Consider the following 20,221-nt stretch of genomic DNA (forward strand, 5'->3'; position numbering starts at 1 on the left):
AAATCTCAAGTGGGAGACTTGAGGACTGGATATAGGCAAGGTTGGCCAAACCAGTATAAAATCAAGTTTGCAATTCTCTTTCCCTATACTTTTAACTTTGTTGTGAAGTTTTTGCATCATTACATACAATTTGTTTATGATATTGAATTTATAAGAAAGAAGTTAGAAAAACTTATAAAGAGAAGAAAAATTAGATAACTTAATTCACCCCCCCTTTTAAGTTATACGAGACTACTTGACTAACAGTAGAGGGGATTATAATTCATGCACTTTACATTGGAGATAATCGGGGTTAATGAAATCGAAACTCTAGGGATTTAATCTTTAAATTTCATTAAAACATTTTCTTTTACATTAATTTATAAATTGTGGAATTTGTATCTTGTTTTTACAATCAAATGTGTTCCTTAAAACTACTAAAAGTCATGATTAAGTTGGTAATTGCTTGAACCTAATTCTTTGAGTTTGATATTTGAACTTTGTCACAATTAAATATGTTACTACCATGATAAGTTACGTTTGATTTTAAGTGCGTTTTTATATGTAGCATTGGATGTTCCATGTCTTTGTCTCAACACATGTGCTTTGATGATGTTACTTATATTCTTGTATGATGTTATTATAAAATAAATCCACATATTTTTTTTCTTAATCCTACATGTTTAATAAGCATCTAAACTTTAAATTCATCTAACCACACACACACACAACGCTTGTGAAGCTTAATTTTCGTTGGCTAAACATTATTTTGACATGGACAAGAATCGTTCATAAACCTTTAATTTGTGACATACAAATTTTTTGCATTTTTAAAATATTGATCTTCTAAGATAAATGTGTATAACACATTATGACAAACACTATGGCCTTAGAATGCATTATGCTTACACTTAATACAATGTAATCATAATTCAACCATGGACATTCCTTTTAATAACATTTTTTCATTAACCTCTATAATTAGTAATATTATCAATTTCAGTAATAGGGAAGAAATTTTAACAATTGTAGTTTTTGCATTAGTTATTACCTAAATTTACATTGAAAATAATCATTTGATGCCCAAAAAGATGTGTACACTAAGAAAAAGAGAGGTAGGAAAGTAAGAGAGAAAAATTGATAATATAATAAATAATTTGATAGAAAAGAGAGATAAAAGAAAAATGGAATAGGATGCTAGGCTAGTATAAAAAATAAGTGTGGAAAATTATATTTAATATGCACACCTTTGAAGAAAGGATTACTCTCCATTAATCATGATTGATTGAAATGGTTCCCTTTTTATTTCCACAAATGTGGAGAAATCCTTGCTCATAGGTTGTTTCCAGGGTTCTCCATCCATTTGCATATATGCATCTTTCCATTCCCCACCCCTGACTTCCAATCGAATAGTTGTTGCCTAAAAGTATACCTTTGTTGTCAATTTCACACTTGCCAAATGATGCTAAGGATAACCATCATATTATATATATATATATAGCAACATATAAATATATAATAGTTACAATTAAGGTTATTGATTATTATAAAATGTGAGTAAACTACATTAATGAACATTTTATGTTATCAAACAAGGGAGTATGTCGGTTGTTGTATGTCATATTCAAACTAGATAAATAAATCATGAATAGGTAAATTAAGACTCCAAGAATAAATATAGGTCACATTGCTCGTTACCAATGTTTTACATAGAAATAATTGTGGTTTAATTACTCCATTTAGTCCCCAAGGTTATATTAAGGACTGTGTAGCTCAAGATAAAGAATAATAAATTGGTCACATTTATGTACCTGATTTATAACATCCAAATATTTAGTTGTCTACTTGAGAGCGAAGGTGATAAACTAAAATACATATGTTGAAAGAGGAAATTTTGAATACAATAAGTTGTGATAACCCAAAAAGTAATAGAATTTGCTTAGCTATTTAGAATTTGTCCACCTTAAATCATTATATTTCACAATTCAATTAAGAAATAAGAAAATTTTGAGTTCATGTATTTCACAATTTTGAAGTAAAAGATTCACTTCAAATAAAAACTATAAATATGTCAAATTAAGGTGATACCTGGGCTATATGCTTTGCAGAAATCAATTCAACCATGACAAATGATGCATGCCATCCTTGTTTCAGACCAAATATTTCTATAAGTCCATCATCAACCTTTGCTTCAACGAAGCCTTTCTGGAAGCACATTAAAAAACATTGCACTTAAAAGTTAAAAAATAGTAAAAGAAAAAATAAATTGTCGATAAAGTGATCCAAAATCAAAGAAACTTATTCACATGATTAGAAAAGTCTAGAAAATGTAACAAGAAATGGGATAAGTTTAGAAATATTGTAAACTATTGAAAGTCTAGAATTATCCATTGCTAGCTAGGGAAAATTAAATCACTGACTTCAACATACTATATGTAAACACTTGAGCTTCCAATGTATTGTGTATTCCTTCAATGAAAGTTTTCAATGCAAAATTATAAAAGTCCTATACCTCCTTTATTTTAACATTCACTATAATAAATGTTACATATAGTGACATACAAAAAATATCACTATAGATACAATATATGTATCAATAAAATCTATTATTTAACATATAGCTACACATAATTTAATGTTGATTTTGAATGAGATTTAAAAACATACATTGTGTGTCACTATAACCTATACCTATATTTTTTAACAATATACTAATATACATTGTACATATAGTATAGGCAAAAGTAATTTTTAGTAAAAAGAATTGTGTCACTATAAGGTGTACCATAACATGATAAATTTTTTGTAGTGATTTTTTATTCAAGTAATTTAAAATATTATTTCACTATCACTATGTTTTAAAACTAATAGAAGTACCAAAGTTACATTTGGTTACCGAGTGTGAATATGTCGATTAACTATTTCCAAAAAATCTTACTATATCATACAAAAGAAAATAATTTCTTAACCATGACCAATTAACTATAATCGATTCTGATTCATATTTTCACAAAAAGAATATGATTTTTGGATCATTAAAATAAAGATTTTTTTTTCTTAAGATTTATGAGACATTATAGAAAAAAGATTTAATGCAACTTAAAAGAAAAAGTTGAAGGAGAATAAATAAATAGATATGAGGGCATTATTTATTTTGCAACAAGCAATGTTTTACGCGATCTTTCCAAGGATGATGAATGACACAAGTGTAAAACAAGTAGAATACCCTAAAGGAATTTCAAGGAGATGACAAGATATAAAGTGATAAAATTCAAATTTTATAGTGAGTTGGAGTTAATAATGACTAAGACCATAATAGACTACTATTTTAGAATAAAAGAATTAGTTATTCAAATGAGAACATATGGAAAAAAAATATTCCTAAGAAGAAAAATTTTGATTTCTATTCCCCATAAATATGATGCAAATGTGATTATGATTGAACAAATCAAAGATTTGTCCATCTTATCAATGACATAATTAATGGGCTTGCTTGAGAAAAAAATTGAAAAGATGTGATGAAGAATCTATGGAAAACACCTTCCATTAAAAGCTCAAAAATTGTTGTCTCAAAATAAATAAATAAAATATAGAGAGAATACAAAAAATGGAGAAGTTTTAAGAATTTAAAAAAAATTCTAGAAGTTTCAATTAAGATCAATAAAGATAAGTATCTTCCATGTGGCTTATTAAAAAAATAGTCACTTGGAAAATGATTCTTGGCATTAGGGAAAGCCACTATGTTAGCACTACAAGAAATTTGGACACAATAGAAAAACATTACAATGAGCAACATCTTTGTCTTTATGGTAGTAAGCGTAACTGGGATGATGCTAGATGTGAAAGCTCCATCAAGACACTAAAATGTTGAGGTTAAGCAATAGTATTGTCTTACTAAGCATAAGTATTGAGAAAGGGACCCCTTTTTAACTTTAAGTGTAAGGTAAGGATCGCTAAGTAAGGGTGACATGGCACTAAGCGAGGGAACTTGAAAAAGAAACCCATGTTCTTTGTTCTCTTGATACTAAGCATGAGTAAGGTCAAGCTAAGTCTAAATCCTCTATTATTCCTTCTTTTATATTAATTTTTATATATTTGTTTTGATGGTGTTTATATATATATATATATATATACACACACATGTATGACAAATTGTGAATGAGAAAGGATGTTATGGATGCCATGGTGTGGCTATACTATGAAATTAAAAGACGGTCTAACCTATAGAGAGGTAGGAACCTCCACATGAAATTTGTGAAATCATGGAAATTTGTGTAATCATGCATCATTTTGATGGTGAACTTATGCTTTTAGAAAATTCTTGATGAATAGGCTAGTGGATGTCGTAGAGGGTTGTTAATTCTAGACCTTGTGGGAGATAATATTTGGGGAAGAGAATCCCCAATGGTCCATATTGATGTCATGTGAATCTGGACATATTATTGTAGCTAGGTGACCCTAACTAGTCACCCAAGTGTATCTTTTTAGTTGATTGAGTGTCGGCAATTATAATCGATTTAGGGTTAATCGTCATTTGCATGTACTCCTAATCCACTTTTCCAATGTTTTAAGTTGGTACCAAGTGCATATGAGCTAAATGTTTAAGGACATTGCATCATGTGTATGTGATTGAATTAACTTATGACATGTTGAAAATGCTTATAACCTGTTGAACATGTGTGTTTTATTACAACTTTCATTATACCTTAAGCATGATGTAAGATGTATCTCACTCCATTCTTTATTCTTGTTTATGTTTGGACTGATAGCATTAAGAAGTGAGGCTCATAAAGATGTTGAGAAAAATGCTATAGAGGATGCTTTTGCTTCTTGGTTGTTATTTCATTTTGGGTTGGTTACTAGACATGTGGATTACTTTATATGGTGTATGTTTCAATGATAAAATAATTTTATACTTTTAAATATTTATGTTTTTAATTAAGTTTTGTATTGTCCTTTGAAGTACCAAAATCTTTTTTAATTTATTATATTTTATTTGAGCTAGTTTTTGGTAATGTTAGAATGTGTCATATCCACTATTAATAAAAATATTTTTATTAACATCAATATAATCCAGTTATTTTAGCAAGGTTTATATAAATAAATTATTTCAAGAAAGTTTGTGTCACATTTAATGGTTTAGAGCAAATCAATTCATCTAGCTAGTGTGTTGTGTGTTTCCTACGTTTTTTATGGAGGACCACCCATAGAGAGCTTACACTTGAAGATCATTGAGCCTTTAACTGGGTCTGTGGTTAAGAGGTTAGAGGAGGCTTCTACAGAGGATGTGCTTCTAAGACTTATGCTCTATATAAGCATTGAGTATGATTCCTCTTATTAGTTCCTTAGTCTCTATTATACATACCTTGTATAGTACCTTGTATATAGTAAATATTTGTATAGACTTATTTTTGCCTTTGTATTTGTAAGACTTATCTTTCTTTATAGGTCATACCCTTAGGATTTTAGGGTATGTTACTTGGAGACTTTTACTCCATTTGACCTTATATTAAGGATCATAGATTTTCATATTTTTAGTATTAGTAATGAGGTAGCAAATAACAAGTGTGTAGGTGAAGCTAGCAATTGGGCCCTTAGTGGACCTAGGCCAAATTTTACATATTAGGCTTTTTTTTCTTCATTTAATCGAAGGAATTTATTTAGCTAAGTCTCACCATCATTTAGTGAACCTAACTAAACCAATTCCAATAGTTTTTGTATTGTATTAGATGAAAGAAATCAACCTAGGCCGCCTATCCTTCTCATTTGGCCGAAAATTATGAAGCTTCTCTAACACACTTCTCTCTTGGTTAGCCAAGACAGGGTGAATCTTGACACTTCATGACTGGCTCTTCTAGATCTAAGTGTCCCTTCCTTGTCTCTACCTTGTCTAACTTGCACTACAAGCTACTCCACCATTATATATAGGTTATTACTCTTGTAAAATTCACTTTTGGATGATATATGAGCATTGGCCAAGATTTTTATTCATAATTCTCTCTCTTAAAGGTCCTAAATTCTCTTTGATTTGCTTTTAATTCTTTTATCCTCTTCCTAAGAGTGTGGTGAGGATTGAAGTGGTTTACCTTCTACCTAGAAGTGGCACCACTTGAAGTGAGTTCTTCATCTTCCAAGGTGAAACCATAGGTCTCTACCTCCATTAGAGACCTTGAAGAAGGTTGAGGAGTGTCAAGAAGCCAAAGATCTAGGGAGGAACTTGAAGGAGAAGCCAAAGCCATTTGGTTACTCTTAAAGGTTTTCCATCAATTTCCTTTCTTACTTTGTGTTTGTTTATCCTATTTACTTTTTTTCCTCTACTTTCTTACTTCTTACTTGTCTTGAAAGTAATTTTTATAGGTAGATATAATCATGATATTACTAGTTCTCTTCAAGTCTTAGCTTAGGTTGTCGAAAAAATCAAAATAAAGAAGGTAAAACAACTAAGTTCTATAGGTCAAACCAACTCTAAATAAACAAGTTGCCTACATTTAAGGAAGGATAAAACCACGAAGGTGCACAAAATAGGGTTTGGGAGATTGATAAGTTATCTTTGATCAAGACATACATTGATGCTTAAAAGATGACTTATGGGTATGATGCGAATTATGGGTAGTAGAGTTGTCCTTTAACCCAATAGATTTTAATTACATGTTCTTTGTAACAGCCCAATTTTCATAGAATGTATGATGGCCCAAAAGCCCAATGAGGGTAATTTAGTAATTTATAGGAGCGTTTTAGTAGCCCAGAACGGACCGTTCCAAAATTGGAACGGGCCGTTCCAAGTCACTAAAATGAAGGTGATTTAGTGGCTCGGAACGGGCCTTTCCCAAAATGGAACGGGTCGTTCCAAACTATTAAATTTGCCTATGATTCTTAGTTTGGAACAGGCCATTCCCAACTGGAATGGGCCGTTCCGGATTTCAGAAATGGCCTTTAAACCTTATTGAGAAAGGGCCGTTCTGGTTTCAGAATGGGCCGTTCCAAAATATGACCGTTGAGAGTTTTTAATGCAAACCCAGAACGGGCCGTTCTGGTTTGAGAACGGGTCGTTCTTGATGTGAATTTTACTCATGATTTAAAGGTCCAGAACGAGCCGTTCCGAATTTGGAACGGGCCGTTCCGGAGACACCTGATGCCTATAAATTGAGCTCTCTGCCACTCCTATAAAGCACACTTTTCACTTTTCTCTTCTTTTCTTCTTTGCTCTCTTCTTTTCCTTCTACACTCTCTGAAGACCGAGGGGCACTCAGAGGAGGAGACCAAGGAGATCTCTGTTTTAGTTTCAACTACTGTTTATCCAGGTATAGAGGAAAAAAGGAATTATTTATATGTACAGTTACATGAGGGAATTGGGTAAAGGAAGAGTCCCTTAGGATTATGAGTAATTTTATAATTATTTCTGTTTGGAGAATTATTGGTCTTATGTGATTCTGTATATATTTAGGACTACGAATATATGATTTATTTGTAAAGATGATACTCTGGGAGAAAGAAGGAAATTATAGAAAAGTGCCTGTAAGTTAGGTTTTGTAAAAATTGGATTATTTCTGTTTGAGGAATTCATGATTCCATTAGACTGTATATGTATTGAGGATTAGAAATATGCTAATAATTTGTAAAAATGATGATCTGGGAGAGAGAACGAAATTGTAGAAAAGTGTTTGTGTGTTAGGTTTTAGAAAAATTGGGGGTTTTATTGTTTGGGTTAAAATTATATTAAATTGGCGATTTAATTTGGTTTTATATTAATTTATAAATATTATTATTACATGATTTGGTAAAATTGATGATCTAGATGAAGATGAGGATTCATGGTGAATTACTTGAGGGGTATGTGAACCACTATTTTTTGTGGATTGTGTATGTATTGTGGAATTTAGATGTGGATGTGGATTTGGATGTGAATGTGATTGTGGTTCCTCACACTTGTGACTAGGGATGGCACGACCTTAGACAAGAGATGCTACAGGCGTGACCTTAGCATAGTATGGGATGGGTGATTCCTCATGCTTATGTCGGGGGTGGCATGACCTCGAGCAAGAGATGTTGTCGGCGTGACCTTGGCACAGTGTAAGAGTGTTATTTCTCATATTTATGTCGGGGGTGGCACAACCTCGAGCAAGAGATGTTATAAGCATGACCTTGGCATAGGGTTAATTGTAAGATTTGTGTGGATTATAATGAATTTGTTTGATTATGAATTGTGATGTGAAGATGATGAATGATTGATAGAATGATGATATATCTATAGAAATGCTTGTAAATAACATTTCAAGTTATGATGAGATAATGTTCTAGATTTCCTTGTGTGCTTGATATATAAATGTTTTATTTTCTCGCCGTACAATTTGTGGATGTTTTAGGTGAGGAAGATCCGGCTTTGAGTGGCATCTAGAATGTCAATCGTTGAGTTGTGGGTGTGCTCTGATATTGTGACATCGGGGAAGAGAATTCTAGGATAAATTTTTATATGTATTTAGAGTTATACCTTCTCTTTTGAAAGCAATTTGTAAACTCTCAAGTTTTACCTTCTAAATTTCATTTTTAATTATTTTGGTTAATTTTGAAGGTTTTATGTGAACCCTTTTACCAACGTTGAATATTTTATTCTTTAGTTTATTTACAAGATTTATTTATATATGTGTTGGGGTAGTAAGGGTGTCACATTTAGTGGTATCAGAGCATGGTCGATCCAATCGGCCGTGAGTTATGAGTCTACTATGCTTGTTTGGTAGATGAATGAAGAAATGAATTGTGGAACTTATTGATGTGCTAATGATGAACAACTATGTTTGTTGTTTATTTAATTGTGTGTACTCTAACAATGTTTTGCTTTATGATAATGATAATGATGATGATGTTTCCCTTGTGTTGTTAGTGTTGTGCTTACACTTATATTGTTTTCTCATAGTTTGGCTGAAAGACATGATATAGCTTAGTTGATGCTATTCATGATTGCTTATTTATTTTGATACTTCTTACTTACGTAAGAAGTAGTGGTTGAGTGGTATCGCTCGTGTTGCGAGCATATGTGCCAGTAATAGTGGACGAAGCCTTGTGCTAGCCAACTAGAACTATTAGAACCTTGGATGTGGGTGAGACATTGATTTTTCGAGTGTATTAAGAGTTTACGATAGGTGGAGTTTCTCACATCTATAGTTGTAGCGGTTGAATCCAAGGAGGTTGTATGTTGAGAATTGGAGTTTTGATATTTTTGATGAGAGATTGGAACATTGGTAATTTCCCTGAGTGTTGGTGTTTGCATGTTAACCTTTTATGGTTTAGGTAGCATGTGAATTTTATTCTCTAAGTCTTTAGTGTTGAGTATGTGAGTTATTTTGGTTTAGGATTGTAGTGGGAAGCTTGAATATTAGTTGAGGTGAAAAGAAGTGAGTTGGAAGGATTGAGGTATTTTCGTGGTTTTAGAGGTTGATATAATATTGTTGTCTGGTATAGAGGATGTTTTCGCTGAAGTTTTGTTGTGCTAGTATGAGTACCGTATTGACATCATCATGAAAGTTGAATCCTTAGATGTTATCTTTTCAGTGGAACTGGAATCAGGAAAAATGAAGGTCTAGAACTCCAGTTATAGCTGCTTGGGTGATCAAAGGTCTAGCTATAAGTGTTGAATATATTTGTCGTGATTTTTGAATTTTTAGCTAAGAAGATAATCATTTTAGAATTTTATGTTTTCATAAGAGTTATAGCTTATTATCTTAGCTTTCTTTTGAGATAGGTTTGAGATCATTTGGATGAGTATGACTCTCTGTGTGTCATTTTCTTCGACAGTTGTTGAAGGGAGGTGTATGTTGTTATGATGTTTTTGAGTTGTTAGGCATAGCAAGGATAAAAACTAATTTGGATATGATGTTCTGAGGTGTTGTCATTGAGAGGTTGTTTAAGATGGTATGATGCTATGTGGTAAGGTTGGTTCATGTACATGTTATATGGAGTAAACAATGATTGATTCGTACATGTTTAGGGATGGTATATATGAATGTTTGAAGTAGGTGTTCTAATATGATTTGATATGCATGTATGTTGATATGAGGATAGATGACCTTATATAACAATTAGTGGGTGTTTGTGTGTTTTGTAAGATTGACCTTAGGATGTGGTATCATCAAATTAGAGTTGAGGATGAGGATATATACCAGACAGTTTTATGCTAGTTATCTAAGTGTGATTTTTGATTGTATGAGGTGAATGTTCTAGGCCCTGTAAATTCTAGTGGAGATATAACATAGATCTACCTAAGGTAGAAGTTATGCTTAAGTGAGAGATAACTTAGTTAGTTAGTGAGGTTAAGAGTTTTCTTAGATTAGCTCATTGTTGTTGGATATTTATTGAGTAACTTCCTAAGATAGCATTACCTTTGAGCAGATTAAATAAGAAGAGTGTTGTTTTTGTGTGAGATAGTAAGTGTGAGAATAGTTCCCAAATTCTTAAGGAAAGATCGACTAGTGCACTAGTGTTAGCATTGGCTGATCTTAGTAAACCTTTTGTGGTATGTAGTTATGCTTCTAAGATAGGTTTGGACAGAGTGTTGATGCAAGAAGGAACAATAGTAGCTTATGCTTCTAGGAAATTGAGAATTCATGAGAGGAATTACCTTACCCATGACCTTGAGTTAGCGATTTTAATATTTATACTTAGATTTGGAGACACTACCTATATGATTCTAAGCTTGAGGTATTTAGTGATCATAAGAACCTTAAATATCTTTTGACCAAAGGAGTTGAATATGAGATAAAAGAGATAGTTGGAATTTCTTAATGAATAAGATTTTGATCTTATTTATTATTTGGCCAAAGCCATTGTGGTGACCGATGTTTTGTGTAGGAAACCTTTATATTTATCTTCCCTTATGATTAGAGAGATGAATCTTTTTGGCTCAAATTAGAGATTTAAGTTTGGCTTATAAGGTTACCCTTAGTAGTGTGAGACGAAGTATGACTTGAGTAACGAATAGATTGTTGAAGGAAATTGGAGAAGCATAATTAGTTGATTCATTTTGGTGACAAGATATGAGGTTATAGGATAAGGTGATGGATAAGAGTTTGACTTGGGTGTAGATGGAGTGGTGAAATTAGAGATCTGATATGTATACCTAGTGAACTTACGCTTAGGTGCTGGATGTTTAGAGAGGGTCATAGAAGTAAAGCTAATATTGTGACAGATGCCTTGAGTAGGATGATCATTCATCTATTGTTTTTGGATGATGTATGTGTTGGATTTAATTGAGGAGGTTAAAAACATAAGCGTGATGTATAAGCTCACCCTTAAGAGCATTGGATTGGGTATGTCAAAAATAACTAGTGAATTAATGGATGAGATTAGAGAAGCCTAGGAGTTAGATCTTTTCTTAGTGAACCAAGTGGAGAGAATTGGTAGGGGTATGGATAGCCCTTACAAGTGGAGGTTGATGGTGTTTTAGGGGTTCGAGGATAGAATATATGTGCCTAGTAATCCCGAATTAAGGAAGATGATCTTAGAGAAAGGACATAAGAGTATTCTTAGCATTCATTTAAGAGCTACTAAGATGTATCAGAGTAGCATAGCGGAAGCGTGGTGGCTTAAGATGAAGAGAGGAGTAGAGGAATTTGTGTACTCGTGTGTAGTATGCCAGAAGTCTAAGGTGGAACATTAGAAGTCTTTAATATTTTTATAGCCTTTAGATGCCCTAGTTTGGAAGTGAGATAGTGTGTGAATAGACCTTGGTTGTAGGTTTGCCTAAGATGCTTAAGAATTTGATTCTATTTGGGTTGTAGTGGATAGACTCACCAAGTTTACTTGTCTTACCCTGATTGATAATAGACATTCCTTAGTGAAGTTGATAGAGTTGTACATCTATAAAGTAGTGAGGTTGCATGGGAATTAAAAAGCAAGATGCAAGGAGTCTACCCATTGCAAAAAATTTCGGGGACGAAATTTCATAAAGGAGGGGAGAATTGTAACAGCCCAATTTTCATAGAATGTACGAGGGCCCAAAAGCTCAATGAGGGTAATTTAGTAATTTATAGGAGTGTTTTAGTAGCCCAAAACGGGTCGTTCCAAAATTGGAACGGGCCGTTCCAAGTTACTAAAACGAAGGTGATTTAGTGGCTCGGAACGGGCCTATCCCAAAATGGAACAGGCCGTTCCAAACAATTAAATTTTCCTATGATTCTTAGTTCGTAACGGGCGTTTCCAACTGAAACAGGCCGTTCTGGATTTCAGAAATGGCCTTTAAACCTTATTGAGAACGGGTCGTTCTAGTTTTAGAATGGGCCATTCCAAAATATGACCGTTAAGAGTTTTTAATGAAAACCCAGAACGGGCCGTTCTGGTTTGAGAATGGGCCGTTCTAAATGTGAATTTTACTCATGATTTAAGGGTCCAGAACGGGCCGTTCCGAATTTGGAACGAGCCATTCTGGAGACACCTGATGCCTATAAATTGAGCTCTTTGCCACTCCTAAAAAGCACACTTTTCACTTTTCTCTTCTTTTCTTCTTTGCTCTCTTCTTTTCCTTCTACACTCTCTGAAGACCGAGGGGCACTCAGAGGAGGAGACCAAGGAGATCTCTGTTTTAGTTTCAACTACTGTTTATCCAGGTACGGGGGAAAAAGGAATTATTTATATGTAGAGTTACATGAGGGAATTGGGTAGAGGAAGAGTCCCTTAGGATTATGAGTAATTTTATAATTATTTCTATTTGGAGAATTATTGGTCTTATGTGATTCTGTATATATTTAGGACTACGAATATATGATTTATTTGTAAAAATGATGCTCTGGGAGAGAGAACAAAATTATAGAAAAGTTCCTGTAAGTTAGGTTTTGGAAAAATTGGATTATTTCTGTTTGAGGAATTAATGACTCCATTAGACTGTATATGTATTGAGGATTAGAAATATGCTAATAATTTGTACAAATGATGATCTGGGAGAGAGAACGAATTTGTAGAAAAGTGCCTGTGAGTTAGGTTTTAGAAAAATTGGGGGTTTTATTGTTCGGGTTAAAATTATATTAAATTGGCGATTTAATATGGTTTTATATTAATTTATAAATATTATTATTACATGATTTGGTAAAATTAATGATCTAGATGAAGATGAGGATTCATGGTGAATTACTTGAGGGGTATGTTAACCACTATTTTGTGTGGATTGTGTATGTATTGTGGAATTGAGATGTGGATGTGGATGTGGATATGAATGTGATTGTGGTTCCTCACACTTGTGACCAGGGGTGGCACGAACTTAGACAAGAGATGCTACAGGCGTGACCTTGGCATAGTATGGGATGGGTGATTCCTCATGCTTATGTCGGGGGTGGCACGACCTCGAGCAAGAGATGTTGTAGGCGTGACCTTGGCACAGTGTAGGAGTGTGATTTCTCATATTTATGTCGGGGGTGGCACGACCTCGAGCAAGAGATGCTACAGACATGACCTTGGCATAGGGTTAATTGTAAGATTTGTGTGGATTGTAATGGATTTGTTTAATTATGAATTGTGATGTGAAGATGATGAATGATTGATAGAATGATGATATATCTATAGAAATGCTTGTAAATAACATTTCAAGTTATGATGAGATAATGTTGTGGATTTCCTTGTGTGCTTGATATGTAAATGTTTTCTTTTCTCACCGTACAATTTGTGGATGTTTTAGGTGAGGAAGATCCGGCTTTGAGTGGCATCTAGAATGTCAACCGTTGAGTTGTGGGTGTGCTATGATATTGTGACATCGGGGCAGAGAATTCTAGGATAAATTTTTATATGTATTTGGAGTTATACCTTCTCTTTTGAAAGCAATTTGTAAAGTCTCAAGTTTTACCTTCTAAATTTCATTTTTAATTATTTTGGTTATTTTTGAAGGTTTTATGTGATCCCTTTTACCAACGTTGAATATTTTATTCTTTAGTTTATTTACAAGATTTATTTATATATGTGTTGGGCTAGTAAGGGTGTCACATTTAGATTTATTTATATATGTGTTGGGGTAGTAAGGGTGTCACATTCTTTAGATGAGTTATAAATACCCTGAGACATTGTTATTTATGCAATTGATTGATTATGTTGTACCAGTTAATGATAAATTTAATTATCTTATGATTAATGATTTTTCTATCATGAATTAGAGACCTTAAGGTTCTTGAGAATTGATGAATAAAAATTGAATTGAATGCATTGTATAAATTGAATTGTTGTGTGTTTATTGCTTGTGATTACTATATTGAAAATCATGTCAATTATTGACAATAATGTATGTGACAATTGAACCTAAGTGAAGAGATGAGACAAAGGGTATGTGCATGCCACCGTTGCACGTTTGGGGACGCTGCTGTGCAAAAGCTGATCATGTTAACATCGACCCAAATGTGCTTAGTTAGACATGGTTTTGCTTCTTTTCCAATGCAGAAAATGAGAAAATGAACACAGTTATGCTTGTGGTTGACATAAGAATTTTTTTTTACAAAGTAACTCTTAGAAAATCAAGCATGATTTATAACTCAGCATGCTTATATTTTTGGGAGAATATTTCATGTTGTACTATCCTTCTAAGTAAATTCAATCACTCTCTACTTTTGGTTTCTCTATCTAAAGGTGGTTCCTTTTATCCCCTTTTTTCCTTTCAATTTTTTAGATATGTGGAAAGACCATTCAAATTGCCAAAGGTTGGTCTTTGAATGTGGGAAACTCAGGTTTTTTTATGTCCAATATATGTTTATCCTAAAAGAAAAACCTAATTTGGTTAAGATGAATTTGAAGATCTATAATAAAGAGGTCTTTAGAAATGTGCAAGAGAAAATGTTAAAGGCTTCTCGAGCTTGGGAAGCTTTTGTTGAACCCAACATGTTTGTATACATTCAACATTCCAATTTTGATGAATAATTCAACACTTGTTTGAATGTTTCACACCTTAATAGTGCAAATAACAACTTGTTCAAAAGTCTTTTCTCTCTACTTTATTCCCTTATCATACCCAAGTCTGTATGAAGCCCTAAAGCATCTAAACAAAAGTTAAAGAATGATTATTTAGTGAAGATTGAAGATTTCCTTTCAAATGACCAAGTATGAAGGCTCTCACCCAAAAATATATCTCTAAACCCTATAACTACAAGAAGATTTGAAAAGAAGAGTAGGACTTTGTGAAAATTATAAAAACTCTTTCAAGCTATGCATAAACTCTATCAAAATCTCTCTAAGTTTAAACATCTTGTAATATCATCATCTAACACTTTTTTCCAAACAAGTTAAACCTCATTCGATTGTACCTAAATATACATATCCTCACTATGAGAGTTAGTTGTAAATACTCAAACCTTCTTTCGTTGTAAGCCTAAAAAGGCTAGTTAAAGAATACTACAACACATGGTTGTGTTTTGGCCAATAGTATCATTAAGAATACTTGTTGTAGCCAGGAGTGATATTGAGAATACTTGTTTGTAAAAGTTTTCAAGTAAATGGAACCTTTCTAGTTTGGAGGTAATTGAACGTAACTCGGGTTGAGTAAACTAGGATAAAAACATAAAATGCATTATTCCATTTCTCTTTCCTCACACTTCTTGGATTAACTTCTTTTATTAACTTATAAGTGTTTATTTTGCGAAAAGTTTCTAAAATACACTCACATACATTTAATCCCCTTTTATGTATTTATTTAATCTTCAACTTTGCAAGGCTTGGACTCATAGGATGATGATTTTCCTAAAGTGGAAATAGAGGTACAAATAAAATTGAAACATGCATTGGCTTTTGAAGAATCTTTTTGGAAGGAAAAGGTTCAAGTGAATTGGAATTCGCAAGGGGACCAAAATATGATGTTATTCCATAGACTTGTTAAATATAAAAGATCTGCCAAGTCCACGAGTTACCTCAAAGTAGGTGAGCACTTGTTGGAATCATAAGAGGATATTCATAATTACATGGTGCATTTTTTTGCCTTCATTTGGTATTCCATTTGGCCTCACTAGAAAGTCATTCAAGAGAACACTAAGTGGATCTTGGGAAACGGGAATTGTGTCAACTTTTTGGCTAGATAATTGGTGCATGGAGATGTCCATTGCATGCTAACTTGATACTCCAGACTTGCTACGTGTAGGAAGTAATGACTTTCATTATAGAACATAGTGCATTCCTTCACATATATAGGTCTTGTTACCAAACCTAATGAAGGTCCTCTCCCACTATAGCTTTCCTTTAGGATTACTTGTTGATTTGCCAATTTGACAACTTTTTGTTAATTGCAACCTTTGTCTTTGTGATGCATACCCAAAAACTTCCTTGGACGAGCCATATATGGTTTAAGGTCATTTTTCCATTAAGGTCCTACATTATGTAGAGGGGTAGAATAGTTGTTTCCATCTACAGTCTTACTAGCTCTTAGGGTGAAACTTCCAAACATTTATTTCTTCACTGTCCTTTTTCAGTCTTCTTTTGGTTATGGCTCTAAAGCATAATAAAAGTACCTGTTGGTAGATATTTCTCCCATTTCTTTAGTGTCTTTTTTGCACAAATCAAGGATGTCCTATCCATTGTGTTAATTCACGTGATTTGGCATTATAGCAATAATGTTCGATTAGAAACACATTGGGCTGACTTTATAAGGCAATTTCACTTGTCCTTTTAGTTGTCTTTTTGTTGGGTTCCTCTTAACAAGCTACATTTCGTCTTAATGGATGAATGTCTTCTTGTTAAAGAAGTTTCACCGCACAATTCATCCTCCTAAACCACAATAGATCATTCATGTAGGTTGGCATCGTTTCACCTATGTTTTCTTAAGTGTAACACTAATGGGATTGTAGTGAGTTTTCCTAGACATGCAGCTAGTGGTGGCATCTTTTGGGATTGTAATGGCACTTTCATTGGCAAGTTCTCCTCCTATATTGAAATACAAACAATTTTGCATGCTAAATTAATGGCAGCCATAATGGCTATCAAAATAACACATGACAAAGGTTGGTTGAACCTTTGGTTGGAATGTTACTCTAAACTGGTTTTTGGATGTGTTGTAGAATGTCAAAATTGTTCAGTAGATGCTTTATAGTAGATGGATGCAATGCCTTTGATGAAGTTCATTGATACGATTATTTTCATCTCACATTTATAAAGAAGGAAATTACCGTGTTGATGGATTAGCTAGATATAGTCTTAGTCATAGGTTGAATTTTGTTTGGTAGAAAGAACTTTATGATTTCTCTAGAGAGGCTTTTTCATGCAATCATTAAGTTTTACCTAACCTTTGGTTTTGTTATCCTTTTTATGGGTTTTGGTCTAGTCCCCCGTGCTTTCTTTCTTTTTTTTCCTTCTATTTTTAATAATAGCAGGCATGTTGTAGATGATTGATAGGTTTTGAGGTGCCAACATTGTAGGGATAACACTTTCCTATAGTGATGCCATGTGTAACACAGTTTAATATTAAAAAAGTGCAACCTAAGAGGAACCATCAATGAATAATGAGATTTTGCATGCAAATAATTGATAAACCTAAATAATTGAAATGATTGAATCATACTGATAAGTGAGATGCATCTTATGCATAAACTTATCTTTTTTGGTGGTATTGGTATATGAAATCCTATGATAAGGAGGTCACTTTAAGGGTCTTCAAATTTAGACCTCGGGGGTTTACTTTGTCTAGGAACCCCATTCACATCTATAATGAGGATTGGTGGACTCAACGTGACCTTGTAACCTAGACGAGTCACTAGTGGATTTGCCTTCTAGTGAGATTATTTGGTTGTGGACACTTGGGTTGGATGGATCCATTCATTTACATGTACTCCAAGTTTACTCTTTTTGCAATGTGACTTTGAACATGGCTCCACATGCATAATTGCATTGTTACATGAGATGTTTCAAAACATGACTATATATACCTCTTGGATTTAATTGAAATATAATTTTTTTTATTGATGTTTTGTTTGAGTTTAGGCCAAATGCCATTTGCAAATGAGAATCAACTAGATGTTGATATCAGTGAAGATGCTTAGGTGTTATTTGCTTACGTGTTTGTTGTTCTTAATATGGTATAATGTATATGTACTAGATTGGATATAATTAGTTTTTCAATTTGAACAAATTTATTCATCAAAATAGTAGTTATTTATTTTACATTTATTTTTGCAAATATTTGATGCATGAAATTTTAATTGTAAAATTTCCATAGAAATATTGATTTTTTGAATTATGAAGAGATCGTGTAAAGGTTTTGGGAAATTGGTTTTGTCCTAGATTTTTCTATCAATGAGAAATAGATTATTTTGGCTATACAATTTGAAAACTCGATGGTTAATTCATGTTTCATGTATAATGTGATGAAATCCCAATATATGGAGTTACTTGGTGCTTGTTCTTGACTTACTACTCCTTGATCATTGCTTTACTTGCAAAATCAGTTTGTATAACTGATTTGGTAAGACAAGAACATCGAAAATTGGTTGTGAATAACCAATTTTAAAAGAGAACTTTTAAAATGGGTTCTTACTAAGTTTTAAAAGTTCACACTTACTAAATTGGATACATGAAAATCGGGGAAAAAAACAATTTTAAATGCCTAAAACAACTATATTTAAAAGCCTAATTTGCACTAATGCCCTAAGAATTTTAGGATGGGTATGTTGAAAGTGCATAGTTTCCTTTTTCATGAGATTTGAGAAGGGAAAAAAACATTCTCAAAATAGGTAGAAAATTTATTATGATAGAGGAAGAAAAGCCACTCTACGGACTAGAGTAGGTTGGGCTTTGAAATCTTGTAGCTTACTCTCCATATTATTGGTCTTTTGTAGATTCTTAAAAGAGTTGGGGAAGTTGCCTATCAAGGGCCCTACCACTATACCTTTCAAATATCCATATTGTCTATTATATGCTTGTTAAGCCAGACGAAGAAACTTCCAACAAAGTTTTGACTGAGACAAATATAATACATGTTGTTATTTCTAACAAGTATTTTAGTGCTTCAGAAAAACAAGAGAACAGGTAAAATAAAGAACGAGACAAAAGAACGTCAAGCAAAACCTAAGATGAAACATAAAGACTCAGACGCAAGATGGTCAATGACCATAAAGAAACTCTAGAAGAAATGGAAAGTTTGACCATACACAAGGTTGACCATACAAAAGGAGAAATCAATAACATAATAAACAAATACTCAGACAAAGGTAGAAGTTTGAACTATATATAGACTACTAGATGAAAATGAAAATTGTCACGCAATCACCTAAGGAATCAAGCTTCAAAGGACAATTTGAATATCGTCCACACTCACAGGAGAACACACGAAGTCATCTGAATTGTAAGAAGAAAAGAGGAAAGGAGAAAATCAAGCGCAGAACTAGAAGCATGCATGTGTCAGAAAAAGTACATTACTTTTTCAGACAAGGACAAAACTTCACAGCTATAAGACCAGAAAAAGACAAAAAGGTTCCTAAGTCTCTGCTAAACTTAGACACTACTGCTACCAAGACAAAGAACACTTAACGTAAGGTCTATCACAAGAAGCAACATTTAATGCAAGAATCTAAGCAATAAATGACAAGATCAACCGGGTCAGGAACGACTATGTCTACCTCAATGAACACTTACAACGGGTAGATTTCACAAGACTATATATAGGTCTCAACATCAAACCTTAAAAGGTTGGTTGTTTGGCGCAAATGGTGCAAGCACGAAGAAGAGTCATATTCAGCCCATGAAGTAACAAAATCAGAGATAGAGCATGTAGAGTCAAATGTACCTTAGTGTAATTCTCTCTGTAAACTAAGAAATTCTAAATGTGTACATCTTAGAAGCAAAACCTTAGTGAGTGTAGATCATATATGCATCCTCTCTGTGAGAGTAACTCAAAACACTCAAACCTGACTATCTATCTACCATTTGTAAAGCCTGAAGAGGCTAGGAAAAGAATACTTGTAAAGCCCAGAGGGGCTTGTCAAAGAATACTTAATGCTAGCCAGAAGTGGCTAATAAGAGAATACTAGCATTGGTGAGTGAAGCCAACGGGCCAGGAGTGTTCGAGAATACTTGGAGAACCAGAAGTGGTTTAAGATTTCTAGCACTGGTGAGTGATGGGCCTGGAGTGGTCGAGAATACTTGGAGAACCAGAAGTGGTTTAAGAATACTAGCGCTGGTGAGTAAAGCTGGCGGGCCAGGAGTGGTCAAGAATACTCAGGTCTAGGAGTGGATGATAATACTCAATGTTCTTCATTTTGATATCTAGTGGAACCCCTCAATTGAAGGAGAATGGACGTAGCTC

At 33.4% G+C, this 20,221-nt stretch overlaps 1 protein-coding gene across 2 annotated transcripts in view; it reads right to left on the reverse strand.

Annotated features, from left to right (window-relative positions):
* Window positions 1-995: 995 nt before the first annotated feature.
* Window positions 996-20,221, reverse strand: part of LOC109788862 (diacylglycerol kinase 4-like) — a 69,767-nt gene continuing 50,541 nt past the window's right edge. The window contains exons 11-12 of one of the 2 annotated variants that reach the window (XM_020347700.3): window positions 2,068-2,184; window positions 996-1,399 (exon numbers count right to left, since the gene is read on the reverse strand). In XM_020347700.3, coding sequence (XP_020203289.1) covers window positions 1,241-1,399; window positions 2,068-2,184 — 276 coding nt within the window. In that variant the 3' untranslated portion in view covers window positions 996-1,240. The remainder of the gene's footprint in view (window positions 1,400-2,067; window positions 2,185-20,221) is intronic. The other variant, XR_014434610.1, reaches the window with a different exon arrangement.

Source organism: Cajanus cajan, chromosome 6 (assembly GCF_000230855.2).
Source record: "Cajanus cajan strain Asha chromosome 6, NIPB_CcT2T_4, whole genome shotgun sequence".
NCBI classification, from domain to species: domain Eukaryota; kingdom Viridiplantae; phylum Streptophyta; class Magnoliopsida; order Fabales; family Fabaceae; genus Cajanus; species Cajanus cajan.